This window comes from Setaria italica, chromosome IX (genome assembly GCF_000263155.2).
Source record: "Setaria italica strain Yugu1 chromosome IX, Setaria_italica_v2.0, whole genome shotgun sequence".
NCBI lineage: Eukaryota > Viridiplantae > Streptophyta > Magnoliopsida > Poales > Poaceae > Setaria > Setaria italica.
In genome coordinates this window covers 1193792-1217859 of record NC_028458.1, presented here as the reverse complement: position 1 = coordinate 1217859, position 24068 = coordinate 1193792, and the positions used below count along the sequence as shown (strand labels likewise).

The following is a 24068-nucleotide window of genomic DNA, read 5'->3' as shown; positions in this document are numbered from 1 at the left end:
CCCATACCTGCGGAACAAAATCCAAACTTGACGAGCGTTCTTGGCAAGATCTGAAATCGAGCTTCATGTGCCGTTGCCTCATCCACAAGGAATTGTGATCCGCCCATGCTACATGATCGGCCAACGGCTGAATATACTCCATGCACGCACTAGACCTTTCTTTCCACTTCAATCATTGCCCTTCTCCTAATCTTTCCAATTACTTCGAGATGCATGCAATCAATCATGTTGGTTAATCCGTGGAGCCTACCTCTTTGTCTGCTGTTGTGTAGTCTTGCAAGGTAGGTCACAGACAGGCAACAATTCTTACGATAGAAGTTTACAATAATGCCAGATCTCTCACTGTTGATCTCCATCATTAACAAAGTGTCAACCTCGCTGTAGTATTTAACAACTCTTTACCTTTAAGGCTACTGGTACTTAACTTTGTTGCTGCATGCGTTAATGCCGATTGATTACCGGCAGTACTTTGGAGTACACAGGAAAAGGACCCTTGCTGTTAGCATAATGGCCAATGCGCAGCTTAATTATAATCAGCCGGCCGGCAAGGCTGGTTCCGCCTGCCTCAGACGCCCGCGTGCGCTCGCCCTGGGGCCCTGCCGTTGCCGCTGCCTGCCGGTCAGCTCAGCTGGTGGTGGTGCTGCTTCCAATCGCAAAAGTTTCAGAGCCTTTGGCTTGACACAGGCATGCATTTGCCTACTAATCTGTATATCCAAACACTTGGGCAGTCAGATGAGCGCCTTTTGAGCCTGCCTGTCAGACATCGACTTGGAAATTGGAGGATCAGAGACAGGGGCAGGCATCTGTTTTCGTTTGCCTTTGCGATGTGAGACGACACGGGTGCCGGACGGCATCGGTTGGAATGCCAAGAACGAGAAGGTGGCAAAGACCCATGAATCTTTCACTGTTCCTACGTGAGGTTTGCCTTTGCCTGCAGCGATGCAGCATGTCCATACAAACACACTAGACAAAGTTCTACTTGCACATTTTTGTCTCTCTCCCTTGTATTTTTGTGATAAACAAGCAGTCAATTAAATTGCAGGCGTGCTACCTGCATCTGCCGTCCCTTTCTCTTCTGAACGGTCTAGTGGTTTCGTGTGCGCGTATGGTATAGATACACTACTGCACATTGCATACGAACCAGGGGACGACGACGAAGATGTGGAACGACACGCAGGAGACACAGGCTTCTGCCAGGTAACGGCAGCGATGTCAATTATTAGTGTCGAATCCTGTTAGCTGAGGATGCTCATTGCCATGCCCTCCACTCCAGGTCAGAGAAGGCAGCTACGCTCCACAGCAGCAGCAGCAGCTGATCAGACACTGACACTGTCACGAATGATTGGAAAGCACCAATTACCAGCTGTCGAAAAGAACAATTGCTGCAAGAAACCGCAGACGAGCTAGTTAGGGGGTGTTTGGATACGAGGTGCTAAACTTTAACAGTGTCACATCGGATGTTCGGATGCTAATTAAATGGTCTAAACATGAGCTAATTATAAAACTAATTGCAGAACCCTATGCTAATTGGTGAGATGAATCTATTAAGCCTAATTAATCCATCATTAGCAAATGGTTACTGTAGCACCACATTGTCAAATCATGGACTAATTAGACTTAATAGATTCATCTCGCAAATTATACTCCATCTGTGCAATTAGTTTTATAATTAGCCTATGTTTAATACTCCTAAGTAGCATCCAAACATCCGATGTGACAGGTGTTAAACTTTAACACGGTGTTCCCAAACACCCCCTTAGCCTGAACATCTTGCTAAAAAGCACTCGCACAACAAAAGGACAGCACAAAGAACAGTTTGTCTGGCCTGGAGATTTCTTAGGATCGAGCCGTTGCCGTAATCACTAATCAGGCGGCAAAACAACGCCGGATGCTGGCGAGCCGTTTTGGACTCTGGTGCCGTTGGGATCCAGAGAGAGGATTCCTGATCACCACCGCTCACCAACCAACCAAACCCAAGGGTTGTTGGCTGCCGAGCTGACGCGGCGCACATCCCGCTCAGCCCGTTGGACCACACCCGGCAGAAACTGACGCGCGGGCCCCACCTTCGTACCAGAAGCCCAGGCTACGGCAGCATGGGATGGGCTTTGGTTGGGCTCCCTGTTTGTGGGCCCAGACGGTCAGAGAGGGGAGACCAGACAGACGCACACGCCCCTCTTCTCGTCTCCTCCCGGCTCAACAAACCGGCCCGCGATATATGGCATCCCCTCCCCTGTTCGGCGGCTCGGCTCTGCTTTGACCCGGCGGGGAGGCTCTGCTGCCCCGGTCCTCCTCCTCCTCCTCCTCCTCCTCCACCACCATCACCAGCGGCAGCACCGTCCAAGAGCAGGACTGCCGCGATGGGGCACACCCCGGTCCCAATGGAGTCAGCCGCCCACGCCGCCCCTGCACTGCACACCGTGGCATGATTGGGTCCCTGCCCCCTTTTCCCCTGCACTCGACTCTGCTCCCACTCTCCCACCCTCACTCACTCCACCCCGGCTACTCCCTTCTCTTCCACCCTCTCCTCCCTCCCTCTCTCCCTCCCACCCCGCGAGCCAGGAGGAGAGGGCCGAGGGGAGGAGAAGAGAGGGCGTCGTTGATCCCAGTCTGGCGATCGACCTGCGCTTCGACTTTTCCAGTTTTCCTGGTGGGTGGATCGCCCCTGATCCGTACGCCCACTGTTTCCCACCTCTCTCTCGCTCTCTCTCTATCTTTCTTGATGGGGCTGGTTGTTGTTGTTGCAGTTTTCGCGCAGTCGCAGGCGGGCCACGCACGGCGGCGTGCCGCATTAAAGGCGCGCCCGTCTCTTGTCTTGACCGGAGTTAAGAGGCGTGGGGGAGGCGGGCAGTGAGGAGGGCCTCCGGATTCCGGACGAGGAGCAAAGATCACGCCGGGGAAGATGAGGAGATCTGCATCTGTGAGTGCCAATTCCTACTGTTTACTCTCGTACTGGTTTCTTCATCTCTCGGGGGAGAACGGATGGATGTCGTTGCGGGAGTTCCGGTGATGCGAGTCCAAGAACGCCATTGCCCTCTCTGCTCTTGCCGAATGCCGGTGTTGATCCGAGAGCTATAGGTGTCTTTGTTGTTGGGATTTCCTTTTTTTTTCTCCGTATGTAACGGCATTGCCGAATGGCCTAAGGTAGTGGTATCGTGATGGATCGATCCTGCATTCCTGCTCGACCTTTGGTGGCATTGGCATATGGTCCATCATATTTAGTCATGTTGCACTAACTCAACATTTCGAGGCTCGTGTTCCTACTGTTTTCCCTATCACTTGGTTGAGATGTTGTTTTCCAATATCGGGATCATGTTACGTCCTCAACTGGATAATTGACAGAATGCTGCAGTCGAAGTTAGTATCATCCCTAGTGTCACCTTGATCCACAATTGCACAAATCACCTTTAATGAATGTATTGCACTGGCATTGAGCTAACAGTTCATATTGCCTACTATATTTTGGATGCAATCGCGAGGAGAATATATATCAATACATAACACGAGAGAAGGCAGGCTACCGTAAGTGAGGTGGCCCTGTTCAGCTTCGTGGAGCATTCTGATGCTATAAATCCAATAAATTCAAGTAGAATTTTGTTTTCAACTGCATAATTCTGGTCAATTTGTACTATTATGTGTGTTCACAGATGAAAATTTCTTCATGTTATCGGTTTTAGTTAATGGCGGTGTGTTATCTGTTTTATTTAATGGCGGTGCTAATTATTAGCAGGATATGCATGATGGCTACTGATTTTATTTTTTGTTTGGAGTTTCTGCTAGTTATTTCAAGTCCTTCTGGTTTTCACAACTGTGGTTGAGACTCAATGGTCCACTGTATCTGGCATTTACTGCAAAGAAATGTCGCCAAATGTATATCGACCTCACAGTGTCACAATAACTGAATTTGGCGCCGTTGGGGATGGTGTGACTCTCAATACAAAAGCATTCCAGAATGCAATCTTCTATCTCAATTCGTTTGCGGACAAGGGTGGCGCACAGCTCTTTGTGCCTGCAGGAAAGTGGCTAACAGGGAGTTTTGGTCTTATCAGCCACCTCACTTTGTCACTGGATAAGGATGCAGTAATAATTGGATCACTGGTGAGATGACTTTCAGATTTTGCTTGAGTCTTCTGTTTATTACGATATGCACATGAATAAGACAAACTTATATTTCTGAATCTTATTGTGATCAAATTTTCTTCTGGGGAACAATGGAAAGCCATGTGCATGATGCTAAAAAAATCAGTTTCCTTAAAAGCTTAGAAATCTTTTGTTTTCTCATTGAATACCAACTTTACTGCCGAATATACTTTTGCTATAACTGGTTAGTCATTGACTTCTTCAGGATTCATCTGATTGGCCAGTTGTTGATCCTCTTCCATCCTATGGGCGAGGTAGAGAGCTTCCTGGAAAAAGGCACCAGAGTCTGATTTTTGGATCACATCTGACAGATGTAATCATAACTGGTTAGTAATTACTGTAGTTGCATCACCCGTCTTCTTCAAATATTATTCAATTAGCTTTCCTGTACGTTAACTGTCCGTGCTCTTGAACAGGTGCTAATGGTACCATTGATGGTCAAGGAGCTACTTGGTGGGGCTGGTTCCACAACCACACACTGAATTATACTAGGCCACATCTTGTTGAGTTGATGTACTCTACCAATGTTGTCATATCTAATCTAACCTTCAAGAACTCGCCGTTTTGGAATATCCACCCTGTATATTGCAGGTTGGTTTTCTAGATAGCCACTTGCTTTCTATTAAAACATAAGAATTCATTCACAATACAATTATATTATCTGGAGTGTTTTTGCTAAATAAACAGCCAAGTGCTTGTCCAGCATGTCACAATCCTAGCGCCTTTGAATTCACCGAACACTGACGGCATTGATCCAGGTAATATGACACTTTTTAATTATTTGCTACTCCCTTTATGTCTAACTTTATCCTCTTATTTATAATGTTCCACATGTTTGCTCCCTTTCTTCATTTAGCTCTGCACTCGGAAACTATTGTTGCCAAAAACAGATTGCTGAATATATGCAAGCTATTGTTTAGTGAAGTGATAGCATATTTTTAGTCTTCAGATTGTTGTCACATAGTACTAAAGATAGTAAATGACATAAGCACGAACTATTATAGGATGTGGCTGGTAGTTTCTATATGCATTAAACCTGAGATCTTTGCTTGAAATTTGAATTTATCCAAGTCCTCCAAATTTATTATAAACCAGTAGTTAAGAGGTTGATGCAAAAAATATGCTTGTTTTCAACTTATTTTGGCACTGCAAAATCATTTATCATATTTGCACCTATGGTACTAATAAACATTTCCAAACCATCCAGACTCGTCCACGAATGTCTGCATCAATCATTGTTATGTCAGAAATGGTGATGATGTTATTGTCATTAAAAGCGGGTGGGATGAGTATGGCATTTCACTTGCTCAACCAAGCTCCAATATCAGCATAAGCAACATCACTGGAGAGACAAGGGGTGGTGCAGGGATTGCCTTTGGAAGTGAGATGTCAGGTGGCATATCAGAAGTTCGGGCAGAGGGCCTCCGCATCGTCAACTCCTTGCACGGGATCAGAATCAAGACAGCCCCAGGGCGTGGAGGCTACGTGAAGAATGTGTACATAGCAGATGTGAGCATGGAGAACGTTTCAATGGCCATCAGGATCACTGGAAATTATGGTGAACATCCTGATGACAAATATGACAGGAATGCTCTCCCCATGATAAGCAATATTACAATTAAGGATGTTGTTGGTATCAACATTGGTGTTGCTGGCATATTGGAGGGAATTCAGGGGGATAACTTCAGCAGCATTTGCCTGTCCAATGTTTCCCTCAGTGTGCAATCTCTACATCCATGGAATTGTTCGCTTATTGAAGGGTATTCAAACTCCGTGATCCCAGAATCATGCGAACAGCTTAGAAGCAACTGTAGGCAGACGCCAGTTTGCTATGATGGCAGCACTTCTTCAGCAATGCGTGTGCAGGCACCAAGACATAAGTCGAGCACCAGCCAATTTCTAAGTCCTTTTCTGAAGTTGGCTTCATTTTAGTGTAGGTAGAGATGTGCTTGCTATCGTTGCGAAGGGATTTCCTTCCTGTGATGAGTCCTGTTAGTCATGTATATCTGATTCTTGCGATTATTTGTGCTTAGAGTGCTGCTTGGTCCTTGTATATATCTGTCGAGATGAGATGACTGTTGGTGCAGCTTGCCTGTTTTGTTACCATTTTTGATATGTGAATGTGATCGGTACGTTTCAGAGCCTTATTTTTTAATATTAAGTTAGAAAAGATGCAATAAATTTATCTTCTACGATCAACTTAGGACCAGGGAGTTTTTATGCACACTGAGTATCGTGGCAGCGAATGCATGATTGTCATAGTTTTGTGTTCATTTTTGTGGGAACAGCAATGCGCCCAAAGGAAATATCTCACGATCTAGCAAAATATACAGTGTGAGTTAGGAAGACAATCATCAGGTAAATTATAAATTGATCGTTAACTGAACAATGATTCCAGTTTCTTGTTTGTCGGAAATGGAAGCATAGAGAAATCCAATGTATTCAAATTGACAGGTGGCTCATCACAAATACCAGTAGTCTTATTCTTTTTGATCAGAGGGCTATCACAACGTTAGATTATCCTGTCAAGTATTATTTCCTTGTATCAGTATATTTGGAACTTCTATTTAGTCTTCTCAAATACTTGTTCAGCGATCAGGGGATCCATTTCCATCTGCCTGCTTTATCTCTGTTTTTTTTCAAGAGTACGCAGGCGGAAGACATAAGTATAGGTAAGATGTGCTTGCTATTTCTGCAAAAGGACTTCAGTTGACTGGTACCTTGCCAGATTTGTTTCCATTTTCTATATGTGAATGTGGTATGCATGCTTCAGAGTCTCGTTGCGAACATAAAGGCAAAACTAATTTACATTTCAGATGTAGATTAAAAGATACAAGAAAATAAATCTTTTTCCAGTATGAACAACACGCCACCATGTGCTTTTAGTAGCAAACAATGGCAAGTAATGCATGATTTTAAGTATTGGAGAAAAGCTTAGAAAAAAATCAGAAACCGAAGAAAATTCCAGGAGCAAGCTGGCAAACCATTTTAACAGAACTCGTTAAAGTTCCTATGTTCATTTCCATGGGAATGGCAATGTGCCCAATGAAACAACTCAATCAAGTAAAATCTTGACAAACGCAATCAACTAAATTAAAAATGAATTGCTCAGTGAATAAGGACAAGGAATGACAGAGTTCTTGCTTGTCAGAAATCGAAGCACAATGAGAAATCAAATATATTCAAATTGACAGTTTCACGGCCCACAAATGACATGATACCGAAAGTTGCATTATTCATTTTGAGCATCAGAGGCCTATCGGAATGTTAAATCAACCAATAATTTATCAGTACATTTGGAACTTCTCTTTAGTCTTCTCAAAGACTTGTTCCGCAATCAGGGCTCCATTTCCATCTGCCTGCTTTATTTCCATGTTGGACTTCTGGTAGTACCCAGTTCCTCTGAGAGCATCAGCAATGAAATCATCAAACCCAATGGCAATAGCAGCTTCAGCCTTGGCTCCATACACCAGCCTCTGCAGTACAGCATGGAACAAGATTATTAATTAGTAATTTACTAACTATTCTAACATATGAAGAACAAGAAAAGAAACAGACCTTAATCCGGGAAAGATGAACAGCACCAAAACACATTGGGCATGGTTCACAGGACGCGTAAATTTCACAATCCGACAGCTCAATTTTTCCAAGCTTTTTGCAAGCCTAGCATACAAAAGAAACATTTTTATATGAGAAGGATATCGGATTATCCAAGCTATACAAAGAAACAAATGAATAATGCAACAAGCACTATGAAAGCATTGTATGGTCACAGAAGTAAGGCTCAGGCAGACCTGACATTGTCGTTTTTTATCCAGTGATCTTGAAAACATCTGTTATACTTGTACATCTAATTGTCTATACGATCTACTGTGATTTGTTTTTTTGTGAACTAGTCTTTGACCTATCACTTTGGTAACTTTTCACAGGAATCTACACAATTTTCAGCTATCAATTTGTTTTGCTTTAACTGATTCAACAGCAGAGTCATCTAAGTTACTACCACTAAATTTGAGTCCAGCAAACTTAATGTATGTATGTGAACGTGGCTTTTAACTTATTTTTTTGACAAGAGTGGCTTTTAACTTACTACAAGCACAACATGGTGCTAACACCAAAAGCATAGAAGGGGAGTCCAATTGGAGGGTCAACAGTCCTCATATTTGGATTTTGAGGCCTGAATTAGAGCACCCTACCTCTCTTATTGCTGTTACTTCAGCATGCGCGGTTGGATCGGTGTGCTTCAAAACCATGTTATGACAACTAACTACAACTTCATCATTGCGGACAACAACTGCACCAAACGGGCCTCCGTCTCCACAGTCAACTCCTCGGTATGCTTCTTCGACTGCCTTTGATAAAAACTTGTGGTCTCTGTCCTGTACAGCTGTTTGATGCACCAAAGCTCAAGTAAGCAGGTAGTTCCTGAAAGTGCTAAATTGGTAGTGTACAATAAATGCAGGAATGCATAGATCTAATTGATTGTAACTGTGAGTGCCATGCCATGCCATTCAATAGAGAGTCTAGTTGATGAGGAAACTACAATGTTACCTTCCTGATGACCAGCAAATGCAGAAGCAACTGAGATGGTTCCGTCCTTCGACTCCACAACTACAATAAAGTGAGAAAATGATTTATGAACCATCTAAGTTAACTAAGAATTAGTGTAGTCGAAAAGGAACAACTCCTAGCTAGAATATACTATTCAGCCATCAGCCCGTCAATGACGGAAATAGCAACCAGATTATTACACAAGCAGGCAAGATGATTTTGAAGGTAAGTACCTACACACCAAGGCCACGAAGGAAAATGGTGCATATAGAGTCACAGATTATTTTAGCACGGCATTCCACTATTCCACAGCAGGAAAACAAATTGACAGTAAATATTATTGCTGAGGCAGATCAAAACTGTACAATCACCAGGTGGTGAGGTAGATTGTATGGTTGTACCAGAAAGGGAGAACACCAAGGCAATCCCTGCTAGCTTAGCTGCTCAAGAGTCAATAGTGTGCAGGTACACAAGTTCTCATAAAGATAGTCCCACGCAAAACCTATGCTACATTACCGGTACTGCAATTCAGAACTTGTGAATGTAGAGCTCTGTTTTTCGCATTTACCAGCATGATAGTTTGCTAGAACGAGTACATTATGATTATCCTACACAGAAATAACAAGACTAAGCAAGTGTGCTGACCGTAGTGAGTGGAAAAGAGGCATTTTTCAGGCTGAGCATGTATTAGGTGACAAGAAAAGAAGAATTGAGCCCCCCGATGAACAGAGTAGTGCCTGAACAGAAGAAGGAACGCCCCCATTATACCACAAAAGCTCGCGGAACCTCTCAAATTCCACTCTTTCTTTTCACCGGAAGACTCAAGCCCCGGCCCATCACGCGGCAAACACCAATTTTGCAACTTCCTGCTTCAATCACGACACATCCAGAATCAGAAACCCGGAATCCACCCTCCTCCCACCAAAGACTAAATCCCCTCAACGCTCATCGACAACACCAGCCCGTGACCCAAGGTTTCCACACTTCCTGGATCCCGAATTCCCTCCTTCAGCACAACGCCCCAAAGAAACCGCAATCGCGTAACTTAGCCCAGCAAGCTAGCATCAACCATGCGGCAGACGTACCCTTGGCTTCCTCCATGGCGCCGGGGTGCGGGAGCGGGAGCGGGAGCGAAGCCGACCGAGATTTCCCGCAACTTTTGCGGGGGCACAGATGCGGATGCCGCTCGGCTGACGGAGAAGGAAGAGAGGGAGAGATGCGTCGCGGGCGGGTCTGCCGTGTCTGCGTGGGTGGCCTGCGACCCCTGCTTGGCGTATAAATACGGGAGGAGCCGAGTCCCTTACGCGTGGACCCGGACATGAGTGGGGCCCGCGCCGCGACCTTTGTGCGGACGGAAAGCGGAAAGGGAAAGTGGTGGCGGGCCGCCAGGGTGACGCGACCGGGGTGGTGGAGCCTGGACCGCGTCCTCCGTGATCCGGGGGCGCTCGTGGCTGTAGGCCTCCGAGCAGTCGCCGCTCGGGCGTGCGGCGCAGGCGGCGAGCCGGCGAGTCGCCGACGGCCGACGCCGCGGCACGCTGGCAGGCAACGGGCTGGGAGGGGGGAAGGGTACAAGGCTTGCCATTGGAGCTGCCGGTGGACCCGGTCCACGACCGTAGCGTGTGTTATCACGGGCGCTTTTGCTGTACGCCTCTCCCCTGTACGAACGTGAAAGGCTGTGCCACCGTGCATCAGAGCAGAAGCTTCGCAGCGCACGCACGTGATCCACGCAACTCGTGTTAACACCCACTCGTACTCTGCCGTCTGGTCGTCTGATGCGTTCACACTTTGACATAAAACTAGAGTGTGGGTGTAACTTCTGTTGATCATAATCCATGCGTGCCCTGCGCTAATTGATCTCGCATCCTGCCTATTGGGGCCAATTGATTGTAGGAACGCACTAATGTAGATGCTGATTCGATCTCGCTAGTGATGCCAATTGATTAAAAAAAAAAGGAAAGATCGTAGAGCCAATTTCTTTATTTGACCTACGCAAAAAACAAACTTAATTCCCATGGGAATATAAGGAGGGGGCACATGCAATGTGATGAACGGCACGGCACAGGGGCGGAGCTACATTGAACCGTCGGTGTCAGCTGACATTGACGATTTCGTCGTAACCCTTTTTTTCCTTGAGGGGTCGTAATCTAAGCAAATCCAAAAGCTCTCTTAAAATTGCTCCAAAATTGTATCTAGGGAAAAAACTTACCTCCAACAGCTTCCTCATGCTTCCTGTAAAAATGCACGGACGCTAAAAACACCTCCCAATTTTGAAGTTTCCGCTCATTTATTCAGCAGAGGCTACTGCGCGTCTGCAACGGACAGAGACAAGGAGGAGTGCTCGTGCCATCCCTCTTCCTACGAGCAGTGTAGGTGGTGGCCTCACCAACCGAGCGACGACCGTGCACCGTGCGCGTACCCGCATACGCACGTCAAGCAGTGTTACAAACTCCAATTGAACTCCCATCGCCGACTGGCGCCCATCCCTTATTGCAGCAGATCACCGAGCCGTGCACGTACGCGTGCGCATGAATTCAGTTGGAAAATAGACCTACGAGCCGGGGCGGAAGTTTCAGGAGGAGGAGGAGCAGGCCTGTGGGCTAGTGCCGGAGTTGCAAAGCCGTGCAGAGCGGCCGGCGAGAGGGGCGTCGATGGCGCACCGCACGGACCCGACAAGCCAACCAACGTGCAGCGGCCGGCGCGAGGCGGCCCTCCGGCTCCGCCCTGACTCCTGCAGCGGGCTGGCTGCCGGCACAGAGGCAGAGAGGCACAGAGGCCGCCAGGCCGGGCAGGCACCGCCGGCCACGCTAGGAGTAGCTGCCGGCCACGCTAGGAGTAGCTGCTAATCATGCTGGCTGACAAGGAGCAAGAGCAGCGAGGACGACGACGAGTCGAAGGAGGAGCTCGCTCTGTCGGTTCTTCTTCGGCTGGGGGAAAAGAAATCTTTGGCTGGAGGAAGAAGAAAAAAGAATAAGATAGGGAGAGAACAGGGAGATGTCGAGCTAGGTCTAATTACGATGATGCGGCCTGTTTTGAAATATTGAAGGTTGGTTATTAGCGATCTGTTGTGGGTTGATATATTTTTGAAGGAAATATTTTTTAAAAAAGTTCCAATACATAGTTTTGAAGAATAACTTTTAGACTTTTGAAGTTGCTCGTACCCATTTGTTCATCAGGTGACACCGGCAGCCCAGCAACCAAGCGCCCAGCCCATTATTTAATCTGTTGACATCCATGTAGCCTTTAATCTCAATTAGCAACAGCCCACACCATAAAGGCAGTCCGACGGCAACGACGTTTCCTTTCCAATCTCACATCGGCATCTCAACGCCTTGCGTCGCGCAGCCGCACGGCGGCACCGTGGCAACGGTCTGGCAGCTCCTCCTCCCATTCGTCCTAGACTCCTAGGCCAATCTCAAGACCAACGTGTGGTCTCAGTTCAGGTACTGATGATCCCAACGAAAGCCCCAATTCTCTAGTGTGATTTGTTTACTTGACGTGTTGAATTGATTAGGGATTTTGTTACCCCAACTCAATTTGTAAAGTCTGAAATTTTGTTGTATCAATCTGTTAGCTACTAGTGTTCTGAAGTCAGAAACACGTGGAAACGGGAAGAGCTTGCTTGCTTTTTCGATCTATTCTTTTTTTAGCAACAGCAAATGCTAGGTAAGGGAGTAAGAATTTTGCTAACTCATTACGTAATCGATGAATTTATGAATGATTGTATTATATGCTTTGTGGAACAAGAATTTCTAGCGATCATGATCACAAAATGGATGGTCATAATCGTAGAGAGAAATTATAATTGCAGAAGGTAAACATTATTGTAAACATTATTGTAAGCCCTTCTAATCTCACAATATCTACCTATTCGATAGTGATTTTTTGAGCTGAGCTTGCGCTACAGCTCAGCTGCGATGCCCAGCAAGAACTACAACAAAATGCAGCTAACCAGCCGAATAGAATGGGAAGGGAGTGTTTAAGCCTGCATGCTGTAGCTTGCAGCCGCAGCTGCAGCTATCAAAAAGCAGAAGCGAGCACAACCAATTATCATCATTTATTTTTTATTAATATAATCTATGGACTTATCGGAGTTAGTACTCTCCACTGACATCAGCGACAATATTTTCTAGCTCCGCCCCTGGCACGACACCTACTACCAATAACTGGTTCCGTGCAACTCGTGGGGCTAACCTTATCTCCATCTCCATCCTAGCTTAAGAATATGTACTCGCTACCTGCAAGCACATGTTCTTGCATGAGCTTACAGAGTCTTGCTTTCACACCAACTTCTCCACATGACTAGATTGGCCTCACGACAATCAGCTTTCAGCTGTGAATAAAGTTACAAATGGACAAGCACGGAAGCTTACGAAGACCAAGTGACCAACACCAAGCGACAAGCGATCTTCATAGAACTGCAAATGCAGAGGGTGGGATCAGCTAATCCTACATGGCTTGCGTGGCATAAATAGACTCGATTTATAGAAAACAGAGATATTGTGAAATAATGGTTTGTATATACAGTTTATATTAACATGCTATAATCAAGAAAAAGGAAGGTTATGCTTAAAAAAAATGAAAAGGGAGTTCTACGTCGAGATGGGCCAGATATCAGGAACGGAAGATGGAAGTCCATTGGAAGATGGAAGTCCATTGGAGAGGCTGCAGCTGCACACAGCCTAAAAACTTCTATTTCATTATCAAAAAGCCAAAAAAAAACCATAGCCCACGATCCTGATTTTATCCACTCCAACTCTCCTCTCCCGGCTCCTGAGGTGGGAAACTACGAGTGGGGGATTCGCCGCCGCCTGGCTGCGCTTTGGTGCTCCTCCGTCGCCGCTGGTCACTGCCACCACCGCGACCACCACCATGGGAATCAAGGTACCCTCCTCCAGGCGTCTGGTGGTTCACCGTTGCGATTTCGCCCTCCAGCTCTCGATGTAACAGCTTCGTGGCGTGCTCTAGGGCTTGACGAAGCTGCTGGCGGAGCACACGGTGCAGCGATGGGTGGAGGACTACCGCGGCCGCGTCATCGCCGTCGACGCAAGCCTCAGCATCTACCAGTTCCTTGTGAGTCCTCGGCTCGTTCGCTCGCCCCCTCTATTTAGTCGGCTCCTTGGGCATATAGCACAATCTGTTAGGAAATTCATGCAATGTGTCGGTTCATAGGGGTAATAGGGAGCACGATGGCACAGTATCCAAAAAATTTGAATGCATTTGGCATCTGCTGTATTTTTTAATGCATATAATCACTGATTCTCCAGTTCTATTGGATTGGGTCAATTGACTCTAGGAATGCAATACTGTAGATCTGATTCGCTAGTGATGCCAATTCTTTAAAAAAAAGTAGAGCAATTATCTTTGATCCCTTCACAAAAAAAACTTTGATCCAATAAAGAGGGGCACATGCGAGCGAGTGATGCGATCCGACACGATCACACGCAAAAGCAATGAAGCAAGCATCTCACACGGTATGAAAAAGAAGGTCAAAGTGAATGAGGTTGCTCCTACACGAGATGTTACAAAGTACAATCACCACGCACATTTAAACGGCACGGCGCCTACTACCACTAAGGGTCACTTTGGAAATTCAAATCCCCACGGGATCCCCGTACTTTCCCCGGGCTAGAAGCTCACGCGGAAAATTGGCAACGGGTCAAATTTCCCCGACGTTTGGAAGCGTCCGTGATGGGCCTCTCCAGCCCGCCCCCGCATTTGCCTCGGGGCAGACACGTCCCACCTCGACCCATCGGGCGTCTGTTCCTCGTCGTCTCATCCGCTCCCACTCTTCTCCCCGACGCGACGCGAGGTTGTGTGCTGCCACCGCCGGCTCCTTGATCCTGCGCGACGATGACTCCAACTCGTCCCCGTCCGCATCCACCGGTGTCTCCACCTCAGTCTCCTCCTCCACGAGGGAGCAAGGGCACCCACAGCTATCACCTCCACCTTCGAGAATTGCCTCAGCAGCTGCATCATCTACACCGACTGGCAGATGAGCTCCATCTAAGTTGGTCTTCTTCCCCCATCTGTCACTATTTGTTCCCTCAATTTGCTTGAATTCTTTTCCGCTGTACCGGATCTAGAAATTCTTGGATCTAGATGAGGATAATTTGTTCTTGTGTTTCAGTTCTCAATAGCATCTTGATTCACCTATTGAAGATCACGTGCTCCTTGTTTCTAAGCTAGGTTCCCCATAGTATGCTTTGCTACCAGATTTTTTGTGAAATTTTTGTTAGTTGGGAAGTGTCAACATTTACTTGGTTGCTAATACTATTTTCCTGTACAAGAACCTTCTATTATTAGGCTCAGTACCAAAGTCGTTGGAATTACTGATCATGTGTAATTTTTGTGAAGCTTGCAGTGCAGACATGCTTTGTTAGATCTTTGTTAATCAATTTACTTTATCAACCATGACTTTGTTTAGTTGCACATCACCATTACAGTGAAGAAATATCTCATCCCCAAATCCACCATTTTGTGATATCAATATTTATGCATGTAATATTATGTAACACGCAAATGAAAATGTATCAGATTTAGTTTTCTCACCCCAGGGAGCAGCCTGAGTAGCTCTGTATAGCGGTTCTTAGTGTGTATATCTTTTTGCAGAAATGTTGAAACAGGACACAAAGTGAAAATAATCTCATATCATATATATTATCTGCAACATATTTATTTTATTATTTTATCATTCATGCTCGTATTCTGTTTTTTAACTAAGTGCTTGCTTTACTGGTTAGGATGGACCTCTAAATTATTCTTCTTCTAGCCTTCTTTTTAGCTATGCCATTCTTCTATACATTATCTTTGTGAATACCCTGATCATACCATATCATTCCATCTTCTTTGCAGCTGCAATTAAGATACAAGGATAATCTAGCATGGCAAATAATCATGGCAGGATGTTGAAAGTGGGGGTTCATATTTGATAGCCTACTGAGCACTTGAAATTCCAATGCTAAGGTCTTGTTAGACCATATTTTCTAACTTGTCCATATTGCTTACTGTTGATCTAACTGGCACTGCGGATATAAGAGCCACATTTGCAGAGGATCGGGCCAACAAGCTTGTCGGATGGAGTCGATCATACGCCATAGATTAGCTTCATTTTTAACTCTAACATGAACTGGACTCTTCTTCCTTATTCTATATCAAATTATTGTGAATGTGTGGATGGGAGGTCACTATTATGAATATTGGTGCAAATTTTAGCTATTTATCACAGATTATTGATACAGATAATGTAATTATTTCTCATGTAATGCTTGTGCTTAATGATGTGCATTGTTGGTTTAAAAATTTAGAACACATGATGAAATTTGGTAGGTGCCAAAGGACTAAAGAAGTACTTAAGGAGTACTTAAGTACAACATGTAAATTTTATTATATAAATAGAGTACTTAAGTATAACATGTAAATTTTATTATATAAATACAATAGCAGTCGGGTAGGGCAGCGATAGGTGTCTGACCTGCCCCTTGTTGATCTCCTCCATCTCCAAACAGCGACGGGTGGCAGGGGAGGCATGGGGAGCGCCACCCGAGGAATGCAGTGACCGGTGGAATCCTTACCGAGCTTCCCTTCCACTAATTAATTAGTCACCGACTTCCAAATTAGCCCCAGTTCATTCTTTCCTCGTATCCTCTCCCACAACCCCGCCGCCATCCACCGACAGCAAGCTCGCCGGTCGCTGCCACCGCTCAAGCGCTGCCGCTGAACTCCCACCCGCTCAAGCTCACGACCTCGCCCGCTGAACTCCCTGCAGCATTGCCGCTCCAGCCTGAGCCTCAGGGCCGCACGCGTCGTGCTCCCTTGTGCAGCTGCACGCACATTATCCTGTGCTAGCAAATCCCGAACAAGAACCAAAAAAAAAAGGCAAAGGAGACAGTAGAGTAGATGGAAGACCGACGTGGTCAAAATGCTAATTAGTTCCTGTTGAGAAATTTCTTTGATTCCTTCCTTTTCTCTATATATTTTTCTTTGGATTTATGAGAGGATAATTGGTGATGCCTCTTGGAAATTGACATGATAACTGAGAAAATTTTGCTTGTTCTGTTTTCTTTGGATCTATGGGATGATAATTGGTGATGTCTTTTGGAAATCGACATAATAATTGAGAAATTGCTTGTTCTATTAGCCTCCTTCGGAGATTATCCACTCCATGGTTCTCGGGGACGGGGATCACGTGGGGAATAATTCCCCGCGCAGGGGCGGGCCGGCGGGGATGGCAAGAAAAGAAAATGTTCCCCGCGAGCATTGACGGGGACGGGGAATTCCTCTCCCCGTGGGAACGGGGATGGGGAGCTATTCCCCGACAGGAAATTGTCCGTTGCCATCCCTACGGCTACTGTTCACATGAACAATAGTGTCACAACTGTTCGCGTGGTGAACTGCTGCATGCTGGCTGCTTCGTTGTAGACCCCATGAATAGGTGAAGCCCATAGTGATCGGTAGCCTGGTCTCCGTATACTAGATGTTATGGTTTTGACTAACTCTTCAGATCTGGGGGCCTAGAGAGGGAGGGGGATGTGGGCGGTGGTCATGGAGGGGGGCTGCGCAGGAGGCACAGGGGGAGAGGGCGGCGCATGGAGAGAGGGAGAGAGAGCTTTAATGTTTTATCCCTTAATTTTTTTGCTTGATTCATTTGGTACCTGGTGTCTCTATTGTATAGAGGGACACAACTTGGTTCCCAAGGAACTTTAACTTCCTTAACTTGCAAGCCATCCTATTATCTAGCTCTTTCTAATTCCTAACCCAAGCGGACGGGAGTCTAATTCCTAACCAGTAGACGGGCGGCAGCCCGCGTGCTACAGTCCCCGCAGGTCCTTTTGGGCCAGTTCCGGGCCACCCTTTGGCTCAGCCAGCTTCGGGCTAGACTTTGGCCCAACCGGCCCAGCTGGGTCCTCCAGGTCCAAACAGCCACTTTGCATAGGTTATAAACTGTTCTTTTTCTCGAACTGCACAGATTCATGTTAAGAGAAAATGAATTTGAATTAATAAACAAAACTTGGATCAAGTAATTTGAAAGCTTTATCCGAGAGCTCCCACCTCATTTGTACCCGTGGAGAAAAAACTTTTTTTTGACGTCCAATCAAGTACAAGTGGCGGTGCGCAGCGTGCCATCTTTATTCCGACAGCTTTCGTATTATTACTAGAACTTTTCTCGTCAAAAGAAAAGGAGGTCTTATGTATATTTAAAAAGATGTTATACGAAGAGATGGGCCAGAAATCAGAAACGAAAGATGGAAGCCCATTGCAGAGGCCGCAGCAGCACAGCCCAAAAACTTATATTTCCTTCTCAAAAGGCAAAGAAAATTATAGCCCACGACTCTGATTTTATCCACTCCGTCCCGTCTCCCGAGGCGGGAAACTACGAGTGGGGATTCGCCGCCGCCTGGCTGCGCTTTGGTGCTCCACCGTCGATCCGTCGCCGCCGGTCACTGCCGCCACCGCAACCGCCACCATGGGAATCAAGGTACCCTCCTCCATGTGTTTGGTGGTTCACCGTTGCAACCTCGCCTTCGGGCTCTCGATGTGACAGCTTCGTGGCGCGCTCTAGGGCTTGACGAAGCTGCTGGCGGAGCACGCGCCGAGGGCCGCGGTGCAGCGGCGGGTGGAGGACTACCGCGGCCGCGTAATCTCTGTCGACGCAAGCCTCAGCATCTACCAGTTCCTTGTGAGTCGTTGGCTCGTTCGCGCCCGCCCTCTCTATTTATTCGGCCCCTTCGCTTCAGTTTCCTGTGACCGTTTCCTCGTGAGTCGTCGTCGCGTTTGGGTACAGCGTTGCCAGCTAAGAGTTAGATTTCTCCGTTGATATGATTAGGGGAGTGTTCCCAGTTTCAAATTCGTTGCGATATGACGGGTGATTTCTGCGATGTCGCTGTTGTGAGTATGGGCATATGGCACAATCCGTTGGGAAATTCATGCAATGTGTCGGTTAATAGGGGTTATATGGAAGCACGATGGCACCACATCTATTTTTTTTTTGAGACAATGGCTATGTTCTGATACATTTGGCATCTACTACTGTATTTTTTGAATGCATACAAGTATACAATCAGCAACCACTTATTCTTCAGTTTCAGAGGCTAATACCATTGGCAGAATTTCAATTTACAAAACTACTGCCCAGTTTTGTTCTCTCTAAATCTAATGCTATTAGGCTATTAGCATGCGCAAGCATTTGTGTACTTAGCTTTTATTGGGTCAATTTACCATTACAGGTTTCTCTCTAGCTGTCATGGGATTCATATCAAATGTGTTGTCAATTTCTGCAGATTGTGGTTGGAAGGAAAGGATCAGAGCTTCTGACCAATGAGGCTGGTGAAGTCACGAGGCAAGGAATATTGCTTGCACCGCCTATTGTCAAGTCATTATCGGTGCAGCTTATTTGACTTTCCATCTCTGTAAATGGTGCAGTCATCTGCAGGGTATGTTGAACCGGACAGTAAGAATGCTAGAAGCAGGGATAAAGCCTGTGTAAGCTTCCTGCATTCCTGTGGTCCTTGTCAATTCTTCGCAGTTGTCTTACTTTTGCTGATTCTGCTGAGCTTTTATGTTAGTTTTGTTTTTGATGGAGAGCCACCTGAAATGAAGAAAAAGGAGCTTGCAAAAAGGTATGCAGGAACTTTTTTCTTTGCTCATTTTCACTCATCAATATTAAATCTCGAACATGCTTTTCCAATCAAGATCAGGGTGGGAGGTGTGCTTGTGCACCCCAACCACCCCATCTCAAGTTCTTTTCAACTCAATTTTGGGTGCCTATTTTCTTAAAGAGAAACCACCTAGTTCATTCTAGGTCGGGCCTCGTTTTTACATGCTTTTTCAATGTTTGTGTAGGTCCTTAAAGAGGAATGATGCTACCAAAGATCTTAATAGAGCTATGGAGGTCAGTTGCTCCTCAGCATAGTGCTAGAGCTTCCTTACTGGCTATGCCTACCTTTTTCATTGCTTTTGCTGGATTTCTGAAGTGGCACTTGAATTACAGATCGGAGATGAGGATTCAATTGAAAAATTTAGCAAAAGGACTGTCAAGGTAATGATCTTACTGTCTGAGGAAATAGGCAATAAAGAATTTGTTCAAAGAGTGTCCTTGAATTTATATCAGATAAAGCAGCCTTCTATTCTCGTATGAATATGTCATATGGAGTTTTCTCAGGAAAATGGTTTAAGCCTTCTAAACAGTTTGAGGAGTGTTAGCAAGATTTTTTATTAAATAGTGGAGTTGTTCTGAGGATGTACTGTATTCTTTGCCTCCCTTTCCAGGTCACAAAAAAGCACAATGATGATTGTAAGAAGCTGTTAAGATTGATGGGTGTCCCTGTAGTTGAGGTACCATTATTGCTTTTGCCCAGTTGTTGGTTAAGTCTTTACTTTTCTACACAGATCAACTACAGATTAATGTGTTCTTCCAGTGCCATGGAGGGTCAGTAGAATTTTGAGAATCTTTTGAACTTAAAGAATGCACTAGTCTAACTTACATAATCCTTGCTCGGGAGGCCTTAAGCTTCTAATTAGATTTCCCATAAGCTCAAGTCCTATTTGAATGGCTTCTCAGACAAGTTTTAAGCTGCATCCCTACATCTCAAGTTGAACTCATGAGGATGCTAGACCTTTAGGCCCTAAAAACTTTTTAGGTAAGCTTAGGTTGTGAGCCTCTACAAAAATTTAACACCTGTAAGTAATCCCCTACCTTTTCAACTGTCAATTCTCTTGCCAGTGGGGGGAATTAAGCAGATGGCTTAGCTTGAAAGTAAGATGTCTGTTTGGTATTGATTTAAGCTTATTTTTTGCTGTTAAGGTTGGTCTTTAACTAGGATGAATGTGCCTGTTGCACATGTGAATATCTGTCAATCAATAGCTGCCCCACGTGATATCAATGTTACCAGTTACCACTGTAGAGAAAAACTCGATTTGGTTTTCTCATGGGGCATGAATGCACGATTCTTCTGTCTGGGCTACATGCTGTACTATGATTTGATGGCAATGCAAGCATGGTACCTGGCCTTTGTGTGATGTTGTACTGTAATAGGTATTTAAGTTTTTCCTACCACTTCTGCAGGCACCAGGTGAAGCTGAAGCACAGTGTGCAGCACTTTGTGAAACTCACCAGGTATACCAATCAATAACTTTACAGCATCCTTTATTTTAGCATAATTGAATTTTCTTTTCATTCTGAGCTGTGAATGCTAGGTCTATGCTGTAGCTTCAGAGGACATGGACTCACTGACTTTTGGTGCTCGAAGGTTTCTTCGTCACTTAACTGACCTTGGTTATAAGAAATCTCCTGTGACAGAATTTGAAGTGTCAAAGGTAGCTTCACACACATTTTCTTTATCTTTTTTTATTCTCCTGAGCATCTTAGTGATTGTTTATGATTTTCCAGGTTTTGGAAGAACTTGGACTCACGATGGATCAATTCATTGACTTGTGCATCCTTAGTGGATGCGATTACTGTGAGAATATTAAAGGTGTTTTACCCCATTCGATGTTCTCTATATAGAGTTTGTATTAGATTAAGTTCGTAGTATGATTCAGTAATTCAAGCTTCGCTGAAGAGATAGTACCACTCTGAAAATTTTAAAGTTTGCTCCCTTGATTAGCTGCTCTAGTTACTCATCTGCTCACTTTATGGGGGCTTTAACATATACTCTGTCCCAAATTTAGCAGTAATAAACTGTGGAAGCCAAATATCTGCATGAGAAGGTCTTCTCTTAGCAAAAAGCCCGGGGGCTGTCTTACCCCCCACAGGTCGAGGTTTTTTTTTTCCCGTCTGTTGACTAGATCCTGAATTAACTTGAAGCTCAAAGTTGGTTTCAGAGTGCTTTATGATGGATAGTTTGGTGCCATATGTAATCTACAACCTTGAGCAATCTTCAAACCAGTAACATTCGTCACAACTCATTAACAGCTATATTCTTCTTTTTCATAGGTATTGGGGGACAAAGAGCCTTGAAACTCATTCGGCAGCATGGTTGCATAGAAGAAGTTCTGCAAAATCTTAAACAGACGAGGTATGTTTTGATGAGTCTTACACATCCAGTCTTGGCTTGCTCAAATCCTCTCTAATGAGTTGTGTTGCCAGAAAAGTAAGCATTTTGTGAACTCCATGAAATGATAATGTGTGCAATGGGATATAACATGTGCCTAGAACTACATGTGCCTTGTGAGTGTTAACGGGCTGCAGATTATTTGGATTGTTGAATTTTTTTTGCAAGTCACATTTTTTTTCAAATAATACTAACCTGGGAAGAAATCCAATTTTTGTTATGCTACTGTGTTATACCTTGCACACCAGGTGTTTCACAAATTACACCACCAACATGTCCCCTGTTGCCTCTATGACCATACCACCCACTCTGTGTCCTACACAGCTTCTGTTGCTATGCTGCACTCTGCTTCTGCTCCTTTTGCTTCACCATGCTGTTTATGCTATGTGCTTCTGCTAGAAAGCATCACGTCATTATGTGGTCATGCGCTTCTTATGTCAAATCTTCTTGTGCTGCTATTCCCTGTTACCTTCGTTCTGGCTTGGCTACTGCTGTCGGGATGTCGCTCTTGCACCTATCTTCTGGTGTTATTGATACAGTGCACAGACCAATGAAGACGAAATGTGTCTTCAGTAGTGTGATGCAACTGTGGAGAAAGTGTGCAGTTTGTAACAGCCATAGCAGCTAAGCCCTCAAGTAGTTGCAGATTTTATTTATGTCTGAATATTGTTTGATTTTCTTTCTGACCAGTCCTTGATGACTGGCCTGAAGTGCTCCATCATAACTTTAAAAGAAACTGTTTCAAGGATTCATGATTGTTATGCTCATTTATTAATTTGTTATTATATTTCTGTAGCTTCTTTGGTACACTGTTTATACGTAAGAAATAAAAAATATGCATGTAGGATGGACTCACGAGTTGGTCCTACTTGCATGGTTTTCCTAATCTATCATGTTATTATCTGAGTAATCTTGAAGCGCTAGATCTTACTGTGCGTGTTCTTTTTTCTTCTGTAGATTCAGTGTTCCAGAAGACTGGCCTTACCAGGAAGTTCGGACCTTGTTTAAGGAACCTAATGTTTGTACAGGAATTCCAGATTTCATGTGGACCTCACCTGACTCAAAGGTTTTCATTGATAGACCATACTGCATTTGCTCCTATTGTTTCACAAGCTAATAGTGCTTTGCTTTCTGTGTTCAGGGCCTCATGGATTTCTTGTCAACTGAAAACAGTTTCAGTCCTGATAGGGTAGCAAAGGCATGTGCGATTTTTAATTTCACTCCTAAATAGTCGTTTAATTTTCCTAACACCAAATGATTGATTCCATGGAATTCATTAGGCGGTAGAAAAGATTAAGGCTGCAAGGGATAGATATTCCCCAGGAAGGTGAGCTGCAATCTACCTGCATCTCATGGAGAATAATCCATGCACATCTGAAATGCTTTTTTTTTGGGGGGTGGGGGGTGGGGGGCAGATTGAAGCTTTTGACACCAGTTGCTAGCTTACCGGGATCTCACACGGAGAAGGTGCAGATCTTAAACAATTGTTGTACATGACTTTAATCTTCATTCTTTACTCGTCTTTCCTTTGCCTTAGTCACTTCACATTGGTATTGGGCAAGAATATGGACATGATGTGCATATCATTGTGTAACTTTGATTTAATAGAGTTCACTTAATACATACTGTGGTATTGTGCATAGCTGCTGTCTCTTAAGAAGTATCTGCACTTGCGATAGACAAAAAAATATATGTCGGTCGAGTATCTTCAATGTTTTTACTGAATTAAAATTTGAATTTAGTGAAAGCTCTCCAGTAAACACGCATCTTCTCATCTCTCTTCCATCTCATATGCCATGCTACTGGGTAAGCACCTTGTGTGGCGTGGACTAGTTGAGCTATTGCATTATTTCTTGTGTCCCCTCTCGCTCGCTATGATTTTAATTTTTTTAGTCAGTTTTGTAAAGTTCTGAAAACTGAGAAAGGATGCAATACTGATCCATTTCTAATACATTCATATTCAACTGAATAACAGGAACCCACATGCACACTAGGTTCTACAGGACAAAGTCTGAAGGTCAGGTCTGCTCAAGTGTGCAAGAGTTCAGGCCCTGGTTTCAGATACGGTAGCTCAAAGCCATTTATGCTGGGCATGCAATCAGGATTTCATGGAAGACCTTGTGCTTTCTCTTTTATCTAAATATGTACCTGCTCTGGTTTACAAGACCTGGCTGGTTGAAGCTGTAACTGCAGCTACATGAAGGATGCTTACTTAAAATTGTTAATCTGATCCTACTATTCTAATCTTTTCCTTTTGTATTGTAACCTAGCTAGTGAACTGCTGCAGTTCATCTTCTCACATCTAATGATGATTACCGCTACACCACTTGA

General features: G+C 44.8%; 3 protein-coding genes across 5 annotated transcripts; 2 read left to right on the top strand and 1 right to left on the bottom strand.

Annotated features, from left to right (window-relative positions):
* Positions 1 to 2233: 2233 nt before the first annotated feature.
* On the top strand, positions 2234 to 6322 carry LOC101758638 (probable polygalacturonase). 2 transcript variants are annotated; one of them, XM_012843002.2, is made up of 7 exons: positions 2234 to 2647; positions 2745 to 2917; positions 3778 to 4095; positions 4343 to 4463; positions 4554 to 4728; positions 4825 to 4895; positions 5345 to 6322. In XM_012843002.2, the coding sequence occupies exons 2-7, from the start codon at positions 2900 to 2902 to the stop codon at positions 6067 to 6069; spliced, it is 1428 nt and encodes a 475-aa protein (XP_012698456.1). In that variant the 5' UTR covers positions 2234 to 2647; positions 2745 to 2899; the 3' UTR covers positions 6070 to 6322. The 2 variants fall into 2 exon arrangements, with proteins under 2 accessions (XP_012698456.1, XP_012698457.1); XM_012843003.2 differs by having other exon boundaries at positions 2234 to 2669.
* Positions 6323 to 7253: 931 nt separating this feature from the next.
* LOC101758231 (guanine deaminase) lies at positions 7254 to 9952 on the bottom strand. Its single transcript, XM_004981093.3, has 5 exons — positions 9774 to 9952; positions 8689 to 8748; positions 8334 to 8524; positions 7696 to 7800; positions 7254 to 7613 (listed from the first exon to the last, which is right to left on the bottom strand). The coding sequence occupies exons 1-5, from the start codon at positions 9787 to 9789 to the stop codon at positions 7425 to 7427; spliced, it is 561 nt and encodes a 186-aa protein (XP_004981150.1). The 5' UTR covers positions 9790 to 9952; the 3' UTR covers positions 7254 to 7424.
* Positions 9953 to 18026: 8074 nt separating this feature from the next.
* Positions 18027 to 24063, top strand: LOC101757814 (flap endonuclease 1-B). Of its 2 annotated transcripts, XM_004981092.4 has the most exons (17): positions 18027 to 18163; positions 18248 to 18364; positions 18966 to 19024; positions 19108 to 19167; positions 19251 to 19304; positions 19528 to 19576; positions 19676 to 19723; positions 19954 to 20019; positions 20750 to 20800; positions 20881 to 21000; positions 21074 to 21158; positions 21620 to 21701; positions 22695 to 22803; positions 22879 to 22935; positions 23018 to 23064; positions 23153 to 23204; positions 23713 to 24063. In XM_004981092.4, the coding sequence occupies exons 1-17, from the start codon at positions 18152 to 18154 to the stop codon at positions 23875 to 23877; spliced, it is 1233 nt and encodes a 410-aa protein (XP_004981149.1). In that variant the 5' UTR covers positions 18027 to 18151; the 3' UTR covers positions 23878 to 24063. The 2 variants fall into 2 exon arrangements, with proteins under 2 accessions (XP_004981149.1, XP_012704266.1); XM_012848812.2 differs by lacking the exon at positions 23153 to 23204 and having other exon boundaries at positions 23713 to 23882.
* The last annotated feature ends 5 nt before the right edge of the window (positions 24064 to 24068 follow it).

What these genes read in the sequence shown, in the direction of transcription:
- LOC101758638 (XM_012843002.2), top strand. An exon ending in CAGTAATAATTGGATCACTG is followed by an intron (nt 4,096 to 4,342) that starts GTGAGATGACTT and finishes TGACTTCTTCAG; the next exon opens with GATTCATCTGATTGGCCAGT. An exon ending in ATCCACCCTGTATATTGCAG is followed by an intron (nt 4,729 to 4,824) that starts GTTGGTTTTCTA and finishes CTAAATAAACAG; the next exon opens with CCAAGTGCTTGTCCAGCATG.
- LOC101758231 (XM_004981093.3), bottom strand. An exon ending in ATTTGCTGGTCATCAGGAAG is followed by an intron (nt 8,525 to 8,688) that starts GTAACATTGTAG and finishes TGCATCAAACAG; the next exon opens with CTGTACAGGACAGAGACCAC. An exon ending in TTCATCTTTCCCGGATTAAG is followed by an intron (nt 7,614 to 7,695) that starts GTCTGTTTCTTT and finishes GCTGTACTGCAG; the next exon opens with AGGCTGGTGTATGGAGCCAA.
- LOC101757814 (XM_004981092.4), top strand. An exon ending in CACTTTGTGAAACTCACCAG is followed by an intron (nt 20,801 to 20,880) that starts GTATACCAATCA and finishes TGTGAATGCTAG; the next exon opens with GTCTATGCTGTAGCTTCAGA. An exon ending in CGGGATCTCACACGGAGAAG is followed by an intron (nt 23,205 to 23,712) that starts GTGCAGATCTTA and finishes ACTGAATAACAG; the next exon opens with GAACCCACATGCACACTAGG.